Below are 20,818 nucleotides of genomic sequence, written 5' to 3' on the forward strand. Positions count from 1 at the left end.
TTTCCCATGTATTCTCTGTGAAATTAGCAGCGAGTGCAGTTCGCTGGGTGCCTAACCAGGCACAAGATGGTACTTGCTCAGCGATTGCTCACTGCTAAAGCCGCTGCTTTCATGGGGACGTGCAGGAGCACGTTACCACCCACAGCACATGCACTACTTGAAATTACGGCCCTGAACGACTGCATGTGAATTGAGACTCAAAACAAAACCTAAATCAGGTCTCAAAACCTAACCTAGATTATGAAGGGGAAGTTATATAAAGTCATTCTGTAATTTACACCCTGTATTTTACCTTTATCTCTGCTATTATCAGACCTTTCCCATTTTTTCCTCATGTGGCAAGAGATGAACTGGGAGTGTACAGCCCAGTGTGGGAAGGACAAGGCAACAGCCAGTGAGCAGCAAAATGACAGAAACACTAAGAAAGATGATAAAATATTTGAAATGGTATAAAAGGGACATAAAAATAAATTGCAGAGAGAAATTTCACACCAAAGTATGTTATTTCTTGAGAACAAACTCCATGATACTTGACTGTGACAGTCTCCTAAAAGAAATGGCGTACTTTTTTTTGAGGAACTGAGAATCAGAAAGAGCATGTAGAGCGTGGAGAGGATGCTGGGATGCTGCATGGCCAGGAAAATGGACAGACTGATGTACCTGGTCTCCATCTCTGAAACTCAGACCTCACCATAAGGCACTTTATCATGAAGAATTATAGAGAAATAGTTTGCAAAGACTCAAACAGTTTTCAGCTTAAAGTCTGTGGAAATCAATACACTTTGCAAGAAAAAACAGCCAAATGTAGTGTTTACTCTAAGCACTTTACTGCCTCAGACTCATTAACCCGGTACCTTACATGCTGCCTTTGTAATGCAAATTTGTTAAAATACTGTGCTTTTCATAAAACATTTATACAGACAAGCTCACACTGCTCAAATACCAATTGTAATTGCAGCAAAAATACACTTACCTTTTCCTAATATTTCGGCTCTGCACCTAAGTCTTATCTGCATAAGCAGTTTGTGAGAAATCTGCTGCTGCTGCCACTGTAGCAAAAAGGTGGAAGATTTCCCAAAGCAGCTGATGTAGGCAATTATAAACTGAATTACCACATGCCAAAGCCAAATGAAAAGACTTTGTAGAAGGTACCTGCAGCAGAGGTTTTTTGAGGAAGAGGGATCATTACAGAGAGGAGGAGAGATACCCTGCACTTAAGGAGGCCAAACATTGCACGTATGGCACCTGTTTGCTGAGCTCGCATTTAGGAGCCACCTGCCCTGTCTGCAGCACATCACCACAAGAGTTTGCTGGGAAAACCTCACCATGCAGCACCAGGCATGCTGCTTCCAACAGCTGAACTGGCTGGACACGATACACCCATCCAACCACACGGGGAGCCCAGCAGGAGATACAAAATCATCTCCATAAGGTCTCCAGCCCAGCTTGACCCACACAGTGAGAGATGACTCAGAGCTGGAGAGGGCTGAGGGGAGGAAAGGCTCCTGATTTATGACTTAAACAGCTGTGGAGAAGGACCAAAGCATTACCTTCAGTCTTCAGTGTTATGACAGCACTCTCCCTCCTTCAGTGGACTTAGATCTTGGAACATGAACTACCACAGCAAAGCAACGGCCAGCTAAGAGTCACAATATAAACTGCACTAAAGCAAATTAAAATACACAGGATAAATGCAGAAAATTTTGTGAGATTTTCCTCCTCCCTCCACATTTACCAACTACTTTTGTTTCAAGATGATCTATAACAGTGCTATCTCAAATTAAACTCTGAGCAACTACTCTCATCCTGTATTTAGTTCTGAACACTGCCATTTCTTTTTCAATCCTGAAGAAGGGCCCACAAACCTGGAAAATGTCTAAGTTTTACAACTGTACCAGTTGCTCTGACAGAAGAAAATACTACCTTCCCAGACTTCCCAGAGCTATGAGGCAGGACTCAACAACATTGCCTGAGGTGCCAGAATCATCTGCACTGGTTTTCATCAGGTTCAGAGCTACGACACAGAGGTAACCAACATGAGGCATCTTAACAAGAGGTTTTCTTTATTCTGCATAATAACATGCCAACTGCAAGCCAGCTGTACTTCCCAAGCTGTCTGCTGGTTCCCACTCACCCAAAACACATCAAGGTTCCATTACTGCTCCTGAGCACAGATGACTTCCTGAAAGAAACCAGGTCCTCAGGGGGATGGTGCACACATCACTGGGATGCATCCACACCATGCAGGCACCGCATGGCAAGGGCCTGGAGGCTGGGAACTGCACCCACATTGACTACACTGCAGTACAGGCATAACTAAAGTGAATCAGACCTAACACAAAACTTCTAAATTGTTAAAATAAATTAGCAGAGTCACAAAAACAAAACTAAACAAAACAACAAAGAAATCCACCCAAAATCCCCTCGAACACCCTCCTCACCGCCCAAAGAAAACCTCCAAATCCAAGAAAGATTGGGGCAGGATCTGTAATCAAAATAAAACCAAAACAGTAATTTTCCATATGTGCTTCATAACATGTTAAGAAAATAAGTACTTGTTCAAACACCTGCAATGATTTCTCAGATGCAGGAGAGGAGAATGAACATACTGAAACCTGCTTGGTTTCGAAATTCAGTTCATTTGGCACATCTTCCACTTTTGCAAGAAAACAAACAGCAAAGGCAGACAAGCCATGGCATGAGCAGCCCTGCACTCTCCTGCCCACCTGCCTGAGGCCCAACTCAGAGGAACCTCCCTGGCTACACCAGATTAGCTTCATCTTTACACTCAGTCCTCAGCCTGCCCATTAAAATGGTCAATAGCAATGCCAGCTGAGAAATGTCCATCACTGGGAACTCCTTTTTACAGGTCACTGGCCAACCAGACAACAACAGCTTCTAGCCACGACTGACCTCTCTGCGACACGAAACGCTGATTTCCAGGAGAAAGACAAACCATCCATTTTCTTAATCGTAATTAAAACAAAACCAAAACCATGCAGCTGTTTCTATAGGAATTTGTTTGTATAAAATAAAAACCTGCAGTCATCCTGCTACGTTTCTGGAGAATGAACACTAACGTAATAAGAATCTGAATGCACTCAGTTCATCTACTGTTGAACAGAAATCAGCATCACAGCAGTTTGGATAACAAAATGTTCTGCTGCACAGACCTCCAAGTAAGCTGACAAAACAGATTCAGATGGGTGTGTCTTATGATGGAAAAATTAACTGTGATAAAGAAAAAAACACCCATTAGATATGTTGTTTTCAGAGTCATTAAAATGCAGAAGGATTTTTTAAAAAATGCCATCTCCAGAAAGTTCAAGCACATGTATGAAAAAGCAAAGAAACCTGCCTGGATAACTGACTGCTTGCACTACTGGCTCTGGAAAAACTGGCTTCTTTAGTTGATCAGTCCTGCTCCCACTTTGCTACACAGAGCTGAATGATGCAGACAGATCTGGGGGTTTTAAGAAAAATGGAGCAAAACCAGCACAAGACACACTAAAGTTCGTATCAAAGAAAAAAGCATAACACTAGTTATTTCCTCTTGCAAGCATTTTAAATGTTTGCCATTTGCAGAGATTCTCCATCAGAGATAGCCTGCACCATGTTTGACTCCAGAGAAACGTCTCCAGAGAAAGTCTGCCTTGATTGAAGCTTCTCATACTTGGGTTTTAATTTCCAGTCATATTTACAGGAATCTGCTTCCTCCAATTTCCTAATTGAGAGTGCATGGCTTGAAATATGCCCATCAGCTATCATATGACTGAAGATCAACTATCAGCTTAACCAAGAGATACACATTCTCAGGCTTCAGAAAATAATCAGGCATCCCAGATTTTCCTGCAGCTTCCAGAAGAGCAGATGTTAACAACCACACCAACAACCAAGACCACTGGTGCCCTCCAGCCTCGCTGCTCCTGTACCCTGACATCTCAGCGCAATTCTGTGAATTGCTACCGCAGTAACCAACAAGATACATGGAAATGACACAACAAACCCACAGCTGGCTGCCTGTGTCCAGTTTCTGCTCTGAGCTGAGCTCCTACTCACCAGGCTCTTGGTCCTTCGTGGATATGCACTCTTTGATGGACTCTGTTATGCCAAGACTAGCGGCGGTGGGCAGTGGGCCAAGCAAGGATTCCAGTGCAGGGGGCCTTACAAGAGTCTCATTTCCATTTCTACATTCCCCATCTTCATTTCTTTTAACTCTATCCTTCTCATTAAGTTCATCATAAAAGTCCTTGTTTAAGTGATTAGCAGCTGCTTCTAGCTCCTCATCTTCTGCCTCCTCCTCTCCAAGGATGCTAGAGGCATTATCTTCTATAGAATCTGTAAAGGGAAAAAACCCAACAGATTATTGCATACCATCTGCTACAGAAACTAAATAAATAGAGAGGCACTCACTTAAAGAAAAAAAATCTTTAGAGGAAATTTGTAAAAGAGATACACAATATTTTAGTTCAGTGTATGAATATATGGAGTTTCCAGATGCTCTTCAAATTCATTACCTTGACTATTAAAATGTATTTTTGTGACTACAATCACCATTTAAAATAGAAGCGTCATCTTATCACATTAGGTTAAAGGGCTTTGTGAGAGAAGTCAGCTATTTCCTGGTAAAATTACAAATTAAAAATAGCCAGTTCAACCTGCACAAAGCCCTTCCATATGGGAAGTCAACTGGGGAATTTGGCGACAGAAGGGTCTAGATCCTGGTCCACTGCACTTTCAGTGATAAAAAGAAACATTCTCAGATGCCAGTGCCAAGCTTATACTGCACCAGGAAAGAAAAACAACTGCAACCATTAATGAATTATCCCTGCAATGAACAATGTGCTTGTTTTGAAGACTGATCTATGAACCACCTGCTTGGGAGAGAGAACCCCAGTGCAAGAGATCCTGTACTATGCAAGCATATATATGATCACATTTATCACCATAACATTCATACACTTCAGACTGCCAGATCTGAGCTCAATACTATTTAAGGAATCGTAAGGCTTTATAGACTTACCATCTTTAGTGAAATTTGCAAATACGCCTTTTGCTTTCGGTCTACTGTTTTCTAATTCAATCTCTATTTCATCTTGGTAGCTCGATATTTCTCCTGTGGTGTTGAAATAAAAATAAAACTCAGCAATCATTGATGTAATACTGAAGAAATGAGTGATATGTTACACTAAACACAACTTATACCTTCAAAATCTTCCAGCTTTTTTGATAATGCCTTTTCAAGCTGAAATGACAATAAACAAAATAAACATGAAATTACTAAAGAAGTATGCACAATTTTAAGCTGTTTGTGAGCTGTACATAGAGACAGAGAATGGCAGGGTATTTCAAAAGCATAAGCAGGTTTTGAATCATCACTGAAATGACTTTGTAGTGTCAGGCATGACAGACAGGTCTCAAAACACTGACCAATTTTGAATGTTATCTCCCCCATCTCTATACTTCAAAAGGAGCCTCCACTCTCCAGCAGTCAGACTCTGTGGTTGTGCCTGTAGATGTGAGAAGTGCAAGGACAGTGCTGAGACTGGACTGCCCACACCAGACAGAACACACGGTTGATGGCAGAGTGAAGCTCTGACCTACAGCGCCTGGCTGGTTCTTGAGAACATCAATAACACCCCTACAGACCTTTAAATGATAGCACAGGTAGAACAAGCAAAAACCCTAACAAACCAATAATGTAAGAATTGACTATGGCAGCAATAAAATCTTCTCCTCTTCTGACAGCTTTAGTTCATGATTTGTAAAGAAATTAAGCCACATGAGAACTAATCTCTGTGGAAGCAGGTGTTGTACCACACAAAACCACCAGCAACCTCATTAAAGTAAATGGGTTATTGTTTTCATATCTATTAAAAAAGTTCTCTGTAATGGCACTTCTCCTAACCACAGATATCACTTAAAAAACAGTGCATGGTTTCTGATCCCTTGCCATTTTTAACTGGGAAACTATCCCTTTGCCAATAAACCGAAACATATCTTTCGTTAATGGGCACCATATGCACTAATGCTCATCCCTCTCTCAAGAACCTCAGAATAAATGTACTGAATCTTACCAAGGGCTGGCCAGTTAGAATTTAGCATTAACTGACTCAAAAGGGAATGCACAGAGGGAGGAGAGAGGAAAGAACCGCAGAGAGATCCAACTCAGAAGTTACCTGCTGTATCTTCAATTTTTTTTGACCAGCTGTAAACGAAGGAGGATCACATTCTTCTTCCAAGTCAATTTTCATAAACTCATCTATGGTTAGCTGACTGGTTGGTGTATCTTCAAACTCTGTCAACCTACCAAAGCATACAGCACATGACCAAAACATCTCCAAGAACTCCTTTGAAAGTAACAAAATTTGCAAACTGCCAAGCTATGGAATAAACATGTCAGCCTTAGCAACTCTGGCTCAAACACAGACTACATTAAAACTGAAGTACTACTAATTGTTTCATCTGCTGCAAAGAAAGTATCTTTTCATATCCCAAATTAGCTTTTGATTTATTAGAGTGTGTAACATACTTTTTTTTGATGAACAAAGACTGAACAGAAGTACTGCAGCCCCTACAGTCAATTAAGTATAGACAAAACTAAGACAAGAAACACAGCTCAATCCTCCCCTCTCATTGCTTTTGTTATCAATGGCAACAACAAAACGGATTCACCAAATAAAATATCTGTCATCCTAGTCTAGGAGTTTGCTCAAAAATCTTCCTGATATGTCAGCATGATTAATCTGCACAAAGCAAAAGTTAAAGTAATATCTCTTCAGCAGGCTGGAAGAGGGACAAGAAATAATCTTCCAAGGACGCACAGAAGCAGTGGTAAAATAAATTGATCATTTGCACAATACAGAGATGAAATAGATGGATGAACGTAATTTGACAATAATAAACTTTAGATTTGTTTAATGTTTGCATTTTTGAAGTTCCTACCTATGTGAGAGAAAGGACTGGCTCCATAGGGAATTGCATTGAAAGCAGATGAGTCCCTCAGAGGAATTCAATCTTAAATAAGACCACGTGGTCATAACTTAATCCACAAATACCAGCATTTTATACAGGTGGCTGAGAATAAGCACATCCATTTTACAGATGGAGAAAATGAGACAAAAGGTTAAGTACAAAGCCAGGTCAGGAAACGTCTGGCAGAATGCTTCTCTGACAGAAAGTGCCCTTTTAATAATATCAACATTTTCCATGGGAAAATGGCAATGATGGGTCTGCAGCTGCTTCGCTGGAATATTCTCATCTTTCAGAGGAAGCAGAGCTGACAACAGTTTCCATCTGCAAAGCTAGGGAACTAAAAATGGTGATTTGGTGCTCTCAGCAAAAGACCTTTCTGCATTTCTCTCTCCCCAAAAAAAAGTTGCTGTTTTCTCCCCAGTTCTCTCCTCTACCTCTGGTAACTCCTTCTGAAGAAGGAATTTTCCCTAGGACAGAAATTCCGTTTCCAGCCAACACTAGGGTCAAAGCCAAGAGCACAGGGCCACATTCTCCTGCTGCACCCTCATCAGTCTTTGTGTATCTTCCTTTATAAATTGAGGAGCAAGAAAAGCCAGCCCATATGGAGGGGAGCAGGCAGGCTGCAAGAGCAGGACACTTTGCCCACAGACATCCCACTCCCAGAGCAGGGGCCAGAGGCCACAGGCAGCACCTCATGTCATGAACCACACAGAGAGAGACAGACACCTCCATTCGACTCCAACAACAAGCAGCACACTAAGCCCATGCATGGCTATGTGAAAAGCCAGAATTAGTGCTGCTGAGGAGAAGAAAGCCTCCAAAAACTAGACTTGCTTTTGGAATTCAAGCATCTCCACAAAGCCCCAAATTTGCCATGTACTTAAGAGTGATTGACAGCCCAAACCCTTCCCTCAGAGAACCAGAGACCAGCTCCCTCCTCCTCTCTTTCAGATCAAATTGGAAAGGAGAGGAGGATGCTGTTGGCAGCAGCAGCACCCAGCTTTTAATTAAAAGACCAGAAATCTTTCTTGGCGTTAACGGGTTTCACCCAGCATGCATTACCCACCTTCCAGGAGGGAGCCACATCTATCAGGTTAGAAGGAAAACCTGGCTAGGGCACTATTATTATTATTATTATTATTATTATTATTATTATTATTATTATTATTATTATTATTCAGGATTCACTTAATGCCAAACCCATGTATCATTTGACGAGCATGGATCTTCCCAGTCACAGTCATTAAAGAACAGCCATCCATCCCTCCACGAATGAATCATGTACTCACAGGCAGCCCCACTTCCACAGCAAGACTCTTCCTCCCAACTAGCCTCACCTTGTTAAAATATTACTCTCCTCCCAGTGTTAAAAGCCAAAGTGCACTTTGGCAAAGACACACAGTTTGTTTATCCAACACTTGCTCTGAGATGAGCTGCCAGAGCCCCACCAAGCAGCACCACCTCTGTGCGTGCCGAGCAGCCAGGAAAACACCAGGAGCAACCCCCATGAAACCAGGCTGGGGACAAGATGACCATGCCTGGGTGTGAGCACCCAACCCCTGCAGACACCTCAGGCTCTGTCTGTCCCTCTCCTGCCCACAGTGTCATCTGACTCACGTCACGTACCCTGCACCCATCAGACGCCAGCCCTGGGGTGAGCCAATGTGCCGGAGCTGGCGCGAGCTCCAGATCAAGCACAGCTTCCACCTCAAGCCAGAATGGCAGGATGGGTCCCTCCCACCACCCTCAGTGTATCTGCACCAGGACAGGGCAGAGCTACATCGTGTTTAACTCTTCTCCCAAAATGAGGAACCATCCCTGATGGTCAGGATCCCATCTTGAGCATCATCTCCGTGGGAGAGCAAGCTGCACACTCAACATTTTCTCCTTTAACTTGATATAAATAAATACCTGCGTTTGCCAACCACTCGCCTGCCTCAACATTTTACATTGGCTGATATCCTGTCTACATATTTTTAAACATTTCTTTAATTTTATCCACTGTTTGGACACATGCCACCAAGGCAACAAACTGATGTTGCAGCAGTCTGCACCACATGAAACAAAGCAACATTAGTTTGGCAGTTAAGAAAAACTCAAACAACCTTAATTATAAACACAATAATTTCAGGGGCAAGGGAGTGGCTTCATGAAAAAAAAAATAAAAATAGCTACAGGCTATTTTTTAAGTCCCACATAAAAATGCTATCCAAGTTAATTTTCCACTTTTGTTAACCTAAAATAAGAGTTGCCACTTTAAGTTATGCACAGACAGAGAGAAAATAAACAGATATACAAATTAAAATATTATTTCCTTGGCACAAATTCAAAAAGGCTCTAAAAATTGAAATTTTACAGACAAGTTTTTTCTATTTATAGTCAAAGCAGAGGCAACCACAAAAGCTCAGGCTAAGATTCAACTTCCAGTATAAACCATCCTCTTACAGTTTCTCACAGCAAATTCTTTCATGAAAATTCCTCTGGGAGAAAAGTTTTTCCAGAGCTTGGTGTCATCTGCCTCTAACCCCAACCCTTTTTCACAAAGAAAAATTTCCACAGTTGTTGTTTCATCCATTTACAGACAAGACCACACCTCTGTTTCTGATAAAGCACTTTTGTACACAAGCTAGTAAACCGATTCTGTTCACACTTAATTTAACTCCCAATAAGGGAAAATGGGTCAATCATTTTGAAGTTATATGCAATGTCCTTTTTACTTCATTTTGTTCCAGGGATACCCTTCAGTGGAGACTCCTGAACCCAGTCCACAGTGACGGAAAAAACAGACTCGTGTGCAGTTAAGGGCTTGGTTTTAAAGTTTAATTGAGATTCTGCAGCAGTGGGTACAACAAAGCACACAAAATTACAAGGACTTCTGGAGTCCAACTCACAAATGCTTCAGGAGCCCAAGTTTAAAGCCCAAGAGGAACTTGACCATTCATGAACAGCCACAGTGTCTTTCTACCTACACACAATCAGCATCGAGCTCTAGAAATCTAGAAATGAGCAGAGGTATCTCCATACAGAAGGGCAAACAAATGACAGCTTCAGAGTAAGATTTTTTTTTAAAGAGGGAATGTGGGGTTTAGCCTGAGCCATCAGCCTTTAAGTTACCTGTTGGGAGAGGTCTTTTTAAAGTACTTGAAGTATTTTATCAATGGATTAGGAAAAAAAAAGCTGATATGCCACACTGTTAGCAGAAATATATGAAAAAGAACCTTTATTGCAAGATAAACTGGTGCTAGTAATTAAATTCTGAGTTTTCCCAAATTTACAAAATAAAAACCGTAAGTAATAATTTACATGGTTATCTGCCTAATCTTAACTGTTGTATCAATTACAAATATTCTAGCAATAGATCAGCTGATTTGACACCTCAGACAATTCCAAACTCTGGAAAAGTAAGCGATTTACTTTTGTGCCTTAGTGAAGAACCACAATACTGCAGAACATCCCCACTGCTTTAATTTAACCCTCACCAGTGCTTCTTGCCACTCCAAACCTCTGCACTGACAGCAGAGAAGCTCAGAATTCACAACAGAGTTCAAACCATCACTATTTCTATACTACAAATCTAACAGTCTGTTGCATCATCCTTCTCTCATTTTTTTCCAAGCCATACAATGTTTACAATGAACTATTTATAGGAGTATGTAAACACATACCCTAAAAGTGATATTTAATATAGAACACATAACTGAAATAGTTATTAAATGCTTCCTACATGACGTAACAAAAAGTTTTCCAGTAGTCACCAGTAAGTAAATAAATGGAAGAGTAATTTTCTGATATGTAAACATTGTACATATATATAATTTTACATGTACTTGCAGTAATATAAAAGGTTGTTTTAAGCCTGTGTGAATGAGTATCTCATTACTAAAGGTAAGGACAAAATCAGAGGTGATCCAGTTGCTGTAGTTTTACAACTTACAACTTATCACCCAAGCTGTGCTAAATTAGTCTGTCTGTTCCTGGCCAAATGTAACTGTTAAAGAGAAATATTCTCACCTTTACACAACTTCCACCATCAATACATATCTTTTTGCAATAGACAAAGAGTATACACACAAAGTCATTTACTTCCAATTAATAGGTGACTGATAATTTATGGGGCTCATTTGCTGGCAACTCTCTGATGTTTCTCTAAGTATTGGAACAGGTACCTCTAAAAATTGTACCAAATAAAGCACCCTTTAGAATTAGTTAGGAACTTGCTCACACCAACACAGAGATTTAAAACTGTCACAAGTTCATTTGGAAAAAATTTAAAGCCATTATTCTACAAATGCTTGCATAAAGAGTTAACTTCCATTAACACTTGTGGTCCACTGTCAGCCCCTGGATAATCCCAACAGCACATCCCTGGCCATCCCAGAACTCTGTCAGTCTAAACCACCTGAAAACTTTTCTTTTTCCCCCTGATTCAAATGCTCACACCACACTAATGAAACAAAATGTGTTAGCATTCCTTAAAATTCTGCTTCATTAATGCAGCTCCTCTGCTGTGGTCTGTCAAAAGCACTCTATGATCTTCTGGAAAAGAAAAATAGAGCTGTTCAACTTCTTAACAGCCACTCAGATGAGGAAAGTCAAATACAGGAAAACTATTTACAAGATCTAGGCCTGAGTTAGTGCAAATAAGTTACTGACTGTTTCAAAAGTAAGAGTCACCAAGTAATTTTGAAATTATATTTTTAAGTATGATGTACTAAAATATATTAGGAAACTAATAAATGTATTAACTTGCTAACTGTATAGAAGCTGGACTTTTATAAAAAGGAACATTGCCTGTGAAATTTGACTCCTCAGAAATAAAACCTTTTTTTATTAAACCAGACAATCCAACTTACAAAGGTACGCAGTATCAGCCCACATGGATCAAGCTGTACTTTACTTACCATACTAGAAATGTTTCTAGAAATCATCTGTAAGCCACTTGAATTGATTTAACTGGAGACATGAGGTATTGCTCAATTTAGCTTATGGCAGCAGCAGCCAGTGAAGGGGCTGCTTGGTTGCTGAGCTGGAATCAGAGCAGACACCTCCACAAGGTCCTTTACATGAAATAAATGTCCTGGCATTCTAAATGCTTCTCTCCACATCACGCTTCAAGCAAGAGCCCTTAAATGACTCTGACATTCTGAGCACCCTCAGCCCCTCCATGCTGAAGCACCTCAGGTGTCCAGCTCTCACTGATTCACTGGAAACCCTCCACAGAATTTTAGCATGGCTGTACGTGGATCACAGCCCAACACTGACTTCTACACGCCTTTCCTTTCAGTCCTGGCCTTGAGAGGGCTTTGGTGTTTTGAATAACAGCAATTTCACAGCTACCCATGTCCCTGCTACCTTCCCTTCTCATCCTGACTCCAGACTATGTACGGACTGGCTCCTCTCTTTGCCTGCTCTCACAGGCATCTGTCCAGCTTGAGACAGCACTGAGAGCTTGGACACAAGGTTTATGCCAGCCAAACATTACAGAAATTTTAAAGAAAAATTAAAAAAAGAAAAAAAAAAAGAAAAAAAAAGAAAAGCTACAGGCAGTACATTCAGGACATTCATCTCTATGCATAGATCTTTAATTTTTCCAGGAAATTACAACCTTGGTCACTGAAAGAGCTGTAGCAGGGTCCCCAGGATATAAGCAAAAGCACACCCTTATGAGAGTTCCTGCAACATCTACAACTGGTAAATGAAGCCCCTTCATGTCAAGTCTTGTCTTCCTTCCCAAAACACTAAGAGGTTGTGAGACAAAAACATTCACCTCAAAAATGAGCTGTTTAAACCCATTCTGGCCTTTCGTTCCAATTTCCTCTAAATGAAGCTTTACTGCTTCTGAAGTTCATCACAAATAAGTTTTTTAGCAGACAGTATTTTATGGAACTGAGAAGAAGTATTTTTTATGCAAAAAGCAGTTCAATTTAAAGATAAAGTGAGCAAGTAAAAGCAGCAAAATGCAAATGTTAAGAAAGATAAGCTGTTTTTTTAATTTTTTTTATTTTTTTTTTATTTCTATGGAGGAAGTGCCTGACATCTTCAAACAGGAGTAAGGGTGGCACAGTATTAGATAATTCACAATGGACAAGTATCACAAGGATTATTCCTACTGAAGATAACAGAAAATGCAGAATGCAGAGAAAGCGTGCAAGAGGTGAATAAAAAGATGAAGGGGAAGAGTATTTAAAGGTTAAAAAGACAGAGGTGAAGACAGGTGCATTGAACACAGGCACCAATATGAGGACTGAACTAAATAAAAGGACCGGGTTTATTAAAAGTTAATTTTTGCTACCTCCACGGATGATTACATAGAAAATAACAATTTGACTAATTAGCTAATATTTGTACAGTACTTTGAATATATAAAGTGATATATAAGTTAATATAATTTCAATTAGACTGGAAATGAGATAGAATTATCAGTGCATTTATTAATATTTAATAAGTTCGCTTTCAACAACAGCAACAAGCTTTACATTTTAATTGTGTGCTTCAAAACATAAAGCTAGAAGGCCCTGAGAAGTGGTTGCAAAGTTTTCTCTAGCAATATTCCAAAAACCCACTCACATTAAAAATAAACAAGCATTGCTTTTTAACCAAACTGATGCCCAAATTAAGAACTCTTGATTGGAAGACGAGTGACAGCACACATGGGCCATGCTTTGTCGCTTCTTCCATCCAAAACAGATTCCCTGTACGACCAAATCATGAATTTTTATGACCAGGAGATACTTCACATTTCCATGAGCCTCCTCCTAAGAGCTCCTCCTCCAGCTCAGAGCAGGGAAAGAGGACACAGCCTCCTACATGGGCTTGCTTCTCTCCAGCTGATGCACAACAGGGTGAACTAATCCATGCACTGCCAGGACCAGAAATAGTGCCCTTCTCAGGGAAGGGCTGCCACCCCTTGCTGAGGGTCCTCCCCAAACATTCCCAAGAATTCCCAACCAGGATTTCTTAAAGAGCATCATTCCTGCATCCTCATCCACGCATTCCTGTCCCCCCCAGGCAGACACACATCATGTGGGGCCTTCCCTTGCAGACTTCTGCCACCAAAAATAAACTCAGCTTCCAATGGTCTGTGCTTCCCCAGGAAGCCAACTGGGAGCTAAATCAAACCACAAAGCAGAACCTGCAGGCTGGAAGTGTCGGCATTATCTGGACTCATGTTGGGTTTCACTTCCAGAGCTGTCAGGGCGAAGCCATCAGCAGTGAGCACAGCATACAACACCTTCAGAAAACACAGCAGCAGCTACTCTTTACCAACCAGAGCAACTATAATTAAAAGGAAATAAAACTGCACATCAAACTGAGAAGCAAAGGAATTTTTAAGAATGTGAAATAAGTTCTTATTCATTTAGACAATTTCTATTTGATGGCATTTTGAAAGGAATTCTTGAAAAAAGAGGAAAAAAATGGAGTGCAGAAAGAGTTATTCAAAGGTATTTTTTTTATTTGCCTTCGTTAAATACTATATAACGTGCTCTTATTTGAAAAACATCAATCAAATTTATAGATTCATGATAAATAGTTGTAATTATAGCTGCCTGAAAATAATTCAGCTGTCACGTTTACCCTGTCAAAGTAAATAAGGCTGTCATTTTAGTTGATGTGTGTGACTTGAGTAAACATTTCAAAGCATGAATTTTGAAGTAAGATTTTCTCGCTTGAAACAATTGCTCAAATTAATTTTCCTTCCAACTCTAATTTATTATGCTTATTTTCTTAGTAAGTACAAAGTCTTCAGCTATTTAACCAAAGCATCTTGGAGTAGACTGTGGTGCACAACTCATTAATCATACAAAATGCACAACTAAAACACATCACCTTTTGGCCAGAGAAAAAGAAGTGGCATTGGTATTGCTCCATCCTTATAGCTGCAGTACCTTGAAGCATTTAAAACACTTTAAATTTATCCCTATACCACCCATGCATAGTTGGAAAATGGCATCATTCCTGTTTCACCAATGAAGATCCGGGGCAGAAACATTTTCTGCAATTAATAAGTGAATATTTTGAACAAGTATTGGGCTCAGTTGGATGTGCTGAAGTTGATCACAACAAGGTGGAGAGAGACACTAAGGAAGATTTCTAAAGACAGACCTTTGGGGAACAAACATCAGAATATACTGGTGACAGAAAAATTTCCAGCTGTGGGCAACAGAAATCATGGAATTTCAGTTAAGTCATTTTTAAATCAGCCTATGGGGAAAGAGTATGTTACAACTTTTCAAAAGTAAAATGACATAAACTGGGTATCTGCTTACATCATTAAACTATGGAAATACCACTTGATCTTTAAAAAAATAAACACACAGAAGGTACTTGGAAAATTCCAACTTTTCAGGGGTCCTTCACTTAACTTACCATTAGATTCATTGTGCTGTCCTCTATCAGCACTGCAACACTACCAAAAATGAACATTTCAGAAAAATATTTTGAAAAGTTCTGTTCAATAACAGCTTAAAGACAAGACTTTTCATCACCTGGCTTCTGGATTAATGAAAAAATCTCGCAGTAGACTGTCAGCTTTAAGAATCAATAAATTATTTTATCTGAGGACATAACAATATTGTTAATATTACTGACATAGCATTATTTTGCCTTTAAGTCTTCACTTGTTAAATAGGCACAGCATCCCTTACCATCTTTGCTAAGCATTTGAGGCCTTACATAAGAGGCAAGGTGTTAATACTTTAAAATGACCAGCCAAAATATATACTTATTTGACTCATGGCACTTACAAAAATAACCTGGTTTTCTCCAATATACATTTATGTTAGACTATATCACTGTTCAGTACTGTAAATGAAAGATAAAAGCAGTAAGACTGCACTGACCTTTTCCTTAATGTAGACTCACAAACCTTCACCACCCTGATGACCTCTTTAACAGTCCGTCGGAAGTCATGCATTCTTGCTGCCACTAGCAGAGCTAGAGAACAAACAGGGAAAGTTACTATCAAAAAGAGGGAAATTTCCTGAGGAAAAGCAGAAAAACAGTCAGGTAACTATACCCTCTCCCTTCTCCCTGCCTTCAGATGAAGAGCTGTAAATGCCTATGCTCAGCTGTGTCCCCGAATATTGGTGATGGACTTGACTTCACAAACTTTGCTTTCTACCCACTAAGCCAAGTGCATGTTGCACCCTGAAAAATTCTGTGCTTTAACATTTGGGAAACTATGTTCATCTACAGCACAAGAACATTTCAATGATTACTTATTTCAGTTACCATCTTTTTAGCAGAACTCACTGAATTCTGTCCCAAATAAAAAAATCTCCAGACAAACAGTGAATGTGCCTAAGCTGGTCTCCTCACTGCTGCCACTACTATCCCTGTCTTGCTGGTATCCAAATGCTTTCCTTCCAGACCCTCTACACAGCCAGATAACCAGTTGCATTTACATGGGGTGTGGATTCAGAGCACCAGCTCTTTTTTGAAGCACCACCCCCCAATCATACAGTAGCTGACTGCACAGAGCAGTTTTAAGAATAAAAAAGTGCTTTTTGTAGAAGAAACTAAACCAAAGCTCCACTTCTGGTATGTATTTGAAGTGCTCTTAACAGGAACATCAGGGCTGAACTAACCACTGGTTATTTGAGCTACATGTAGCACAGACTTTTGAGCCAGAGAGCCAAACTAAACCCAGTCCACAATCCAGCCTGTGAGCTGCATATTGCATGGATGGATGGATGGAAGGGGCTCAGCACCACCTGCCTCCATCTATTGATCCATGTCTGCTGAATTAAATTACTTGCTCGTGTGGATACAGCCCATGTAGCGCATCAAAGAGCAGACTGCTCTCCCATAGACTATACTCAAATATCTAGCAATGTGCAACAATCAAGTACTATTAACAAAAAGGGGCTAGAAATGTCAAAAAAATTGCATAGTCTTGGGCTCTCAAAGGTTTGAGCACTACTTCTTATTCATGCATACCAATGTAAGATCTTTCAAATAAAATAAAGCACATACATGAACTCTGTGACTACCTACGCTCTTTGTTACTCTCACCCCACTGGCTACTATCTTTCAACCTGGACCTCCCAAACCCATAGGTTTTAAGCAAGCATCATGACAGCAATGGATCTTGGAAAAAGATGAAGAAAGAGAGAAAAATAATTTCACAAAACAGGTCAAAGAGGGCACTTCTTGCATAAGACTCTGTGTAAAGACACAAATCAAAGTGTTTGCACTAATGGTGTCATTTTAGCTGACAAAAAAACCTTTTAGCAGCTAGAGCCTGCAGAGTAGGGGCAAGAAAAGCACCAGGAAAGAGCTTAAAAATAATTCAAATTGTAAGCTACAAAGGGTCCGAGCAAGTACTGTAGGAGCAAGGGCAAAAATGAAGTTATAGTTTCAGAAACTATTTTGATGAAGACCTATATAATCTGTAGACACCCGACAGAACAAAACCCCTAGAATGTGGATACCATCAATGAAAAGGGAAAGTCCTCATTTGTTCCAGGCTTCCCCATCCCACCTGCTGTGGGGAAGGGACACAGCCAGGCACTGACATACCCGCTCCGCAGAGCCCCGAGGGCCGGCGGCCGGTGTGCATCCAGTCCCGCTTCATCCTCTGCAGCAGCCTCAGAGCCGTCATGGACACCTCGTGGTTCTTATCCCCAAACTCCAGCATGTGTGCAAATCGGGGGATATACAAGCACGGATCTGCAACAGAAAGTAACACAATTATGTCTAACCCTAACATCGATTTAGGAAATGCAGCACAGCGAGGCTGCTGTGCTCGTCTGGCTTCACCTCAGCAAACACAGACTGTGCTGCTGGGCAGATCCTCTACCACTAAGCTTTAGAAGGACTTTTTTAGATAACCTAAAACAAAATAATTTCTTGCTCTATAGACATGAGATCTTTAAAGCACTGCACAAATATTCTTACATGCTTTTCAGCATCCAAGGCTGCACACACTGACTGTGACATGTGAGCAGTGTTACTGGTATCAGGGAAAGCATGCCCATAGTGAAGCATTTACAAAAGCTTTTACAGAATGAGGACATGATTTAGGCACAAAACTTCTAACATCTCTCTTATAACACCTCTAGAAAAGTAACAAAGTAACTTGCATGTTTTATCTTAAATCTAACTAACAACTAAGTTTGAAAAAAATTCATTTGCTTAAAATCCTCCCTAACAAAAATTTAGTTACCTTTAAAGTTGATTCCAGCTGCATCTCAGACTCATATTCCAAGAATACAAAACACTGTTTATTACAGACACTAAGGCAGACTTCCATCAGCATAAAGTGCTGAAACCCAATTAACATCATTAGCACTATGACAATTTACATCGGCCACAGATCTTCCTCCAGATGTATAAACTTATTTCAAGCGTTGGTGTTATCAGCTTCAAACTAACCAAAATATGTCAGTACAGTCTGTGCTCTGCCTAAACCAATTTATAATTTATCAAACAATCTTGTTAAAGCTACACTTAACACATGTTTACTCTTAGTTGAGATATCAATTTCTCATTTCCTGCCAGCCTTTTATCACTTGACCGAAAATCCATGATGTACGGTAAATTGTTAACTATTAGTCTCAACTCAATTTCCTCTGCTGATCCCCTATGTGAGCACTTAAACCAATAAAGATGAAAATTCAGCTCAAAACACTGGAAAAAATCTTAGGGATTTACAACTAATCAAAGCAGTTTCATTTAGCACCAAGTTCTAACAATGATGCCCTGTTGCTATCCATAATTACCAAGATCACACCATAGGTGATAATGCCTGTCAGCTCCGCAGAAGCATTTAAATGAAAGCACTTATAAAGCAAGAACTTTCAACCTCAAACTCCCTCAAAACTGAGGCTGCAGTCCCCTCCCAAACATGATCCAAAAAAATCAAAGGTTTAGGAGAACTTTACCAATCCCCTTGATTCTAAGGACAGGTGGTCTGTACTTCCAAATATGACTTTATGAAGCTCTGCTCTGGAGAAATGACATATTCCAAATTCAACATCGAAAACCCAATCTTTCAGAAGCCATAGCCTGGCTGTACATTTAAACTTTGCTCTTGGCACTACAGGAACATGTGCAATGTTACAAAGCAATGACTGGTCTGCTTTTCCATCTCTTCTTATCCAGAGAGTGCCCAGCTTCAGGTCCTGCAGCTGCCAGAATGGAGCAGACAATATCCTGGACACGTATTGTTTTAAATATACATCACTTATTTCCACACACAGACCCCCCACCCCCCCCCAGGTTGAGAATTACAAAGGTAAGGAATTCCAATAACAATTCAAAGGGAGACATTTGAGTATCTCCTCTGGGTCTTGCCAAAGCTCTGCGGGTGCCATGGGATAAGAAGGTTCCATTCAAAGCAGCCATAACTCCTTAAAGGAACTTTCTTGTAAAATTAGTCCCCCTATCTGAATCTATTGGTTCCACAATCCCGTATCTTGGAATTATCTGTTCCAAAAATACTTTAATCCTGTAGTTGCTAAAACAATTGGAAATGTTTTTGGCCACCCTGTTAGCTGACATACTATTACCAGAAGATATTTAAACTTTGCCACTCGGGGCATTTTGGTAAAATTCACCTGGCATCTTTGGAAGGGTCGTACAGCCCAAGGCCTCCCTCCCCTGGCAATTTTCTTTGTAACCCTGTTATTGACTTTAGCACAAATCAAGTACCTTCAATAGCTCACTTTGGAGAGGCACAACAATTACACTTACCATTGTTAGGGGAACCCTCTAGCAACTGGACTGAATTAATAATAGTAGTACACAATGCAAACAAATAGGCTCACCTTTAGGAAAACCCCTTTTTCAGTTACCACTCATCAATCAATGTTATTTATGTGGAGTCAAACTTTACAGGACCAAACTTCAGTTTAATAATACTGCCAATTGGACCAGAATTTCTATGAAAGATGTCACGTAAATTCACCACATACCTCACCAGATTGCAAAGAGCAACTGTCAGCGCTCTCTCCGGAGCTGAGTTGAATTTCGGAAGCATTTACACATTTGCATTGTAGCTATTCAGACATTTCTGCTGGCATTCATGCCCACAGGTCATTTGACAAAACATTGCACATCGTTAATTTGAATTCTGAAGCTACCAAACAGTCAGAAAATGAATACGTGGGTGGCTTTTAAATAGCAAGCCTTAAAAAACCCAAAAAAAGTAAGACAGTGAATATATAAATCAGAGGCAGAGCCCAGGTTAGCATGGACAAGTCCTGCATGGATACAAACATTTGAAAATAAACAAGAAACGCTAGAAGGTGCAAACCCCAAACGAATTGCTTCATTCCAGAAGCACCAAACCAGCACGGGTGCACCGAGGGTGCCCTGCTCGCAGGAGGGTCCCCTTTGCCTTTGGGTCATCTCTGGGGCTGCAACCCCTGCACACGCGAACAAGTTACAGTCGGGCAAAACCCCGCTGGTTTTCCTCAAAGGGGATGCTGGGGTCCATGAAGCAGATCACAAGAAAAACATTATTTCATGTTGTGAGAAAGCACTATGTGTTTTGCAGAAGACTTTCCCTTCTGTCCTGATCCCAATTCTGACTTGGAACTTGGACTTTTGGAAGAACTTTGATGCCACACAGTCACTAAGAGGGATGTAAGAACAATTTCGAGATATGCTCGAAACAGTGCTCCAGACGGAAAAAGGCAGGGCCCGCAGAGAGCGAGAGCCGCTCCGCGCTGCAGGTCGCCCCCAGGGAACGGGCACAGCGGGGGGGACATTCCTCGCCGAGCGATGCCGGAGGATGGGCGGGACGGCCCGGCCGCGCACAGGCGGGGCACGGCGGCTGCGGGGAAAGGGGAAGAACCGCAGCAGCGTCCCTCGGCTGGAGCAGCCCGGCCGCGGCCGT

General features: G+C 40.8%; 1 protein-coding gene across 2 annotated transcripts in view; it reads right to left on the reverse strand.

Moving 5' to 3' along the window:
* Nucleotides 1–20,818, reverse strand: part of BRF1 (BRF1 RNA polymerase III transcription initiation factor subunit) — a 172,263-nt gene that overhangs the window by 67,858 nt on the left and 83,587 nt on the right. The window contains exons 1-7 of one of the 2 annotated variants that reach the window (XM_015630575.3): nucleotides 19,893–20,179; nucleotides 17,497–17,646; nucleotides 15,816–15,909; nucleotides 6,180–6,306; nucleotides 5,206–5,245; nucleotides 5,024–5,116; nucleotides 4,060–4,338 (exon numbers count right to left, since the gene is read on the reverse strand). In XM_015630575.3, coding sequence (XP_015486061.1) covers nucleotides 4,060–4,338; nucleotides 5,024–5,116; nucleotides 5,206–5,245; nucleotides 6,180–6,306; nucleotides 15,816–15,909; nucleotides 17,497–17,614 — 751 coding nt within the window. In that variant the 5' untranslated portion in view covers nucleotides 17,615–17,646; nucleotides 19,893–20,179. Of the gene's footprint in view, nucleotides 1–4,059; nucleotides 4,339–5,023; nucleotides 5,117–5,205; nucleotides 5,246–6,179; nucleotides 6,307–15,815; nucleotides 15,910–17,496; nucleotides 17,647–19,892; nucleotides 20,180–20,818 lie in introns of those variants that run through there. The other variant, XM_015630574.3, reaches the window with a different exon arrangement.

Source organism: Parus major, chromosome 5 (genome assembly GCF_001522545.3).
Source record: "Parus major isolate Abel chromosome 5, Parus_major1.1, whole genome shotgun sequence".
In the NCBI taxonomy this organism is placed as follows: domain Eukaryota; kingdom Metazoa; phylum Chordata; class Aves; order Passeriformes; family Paridae; genus Parus; species Parus major.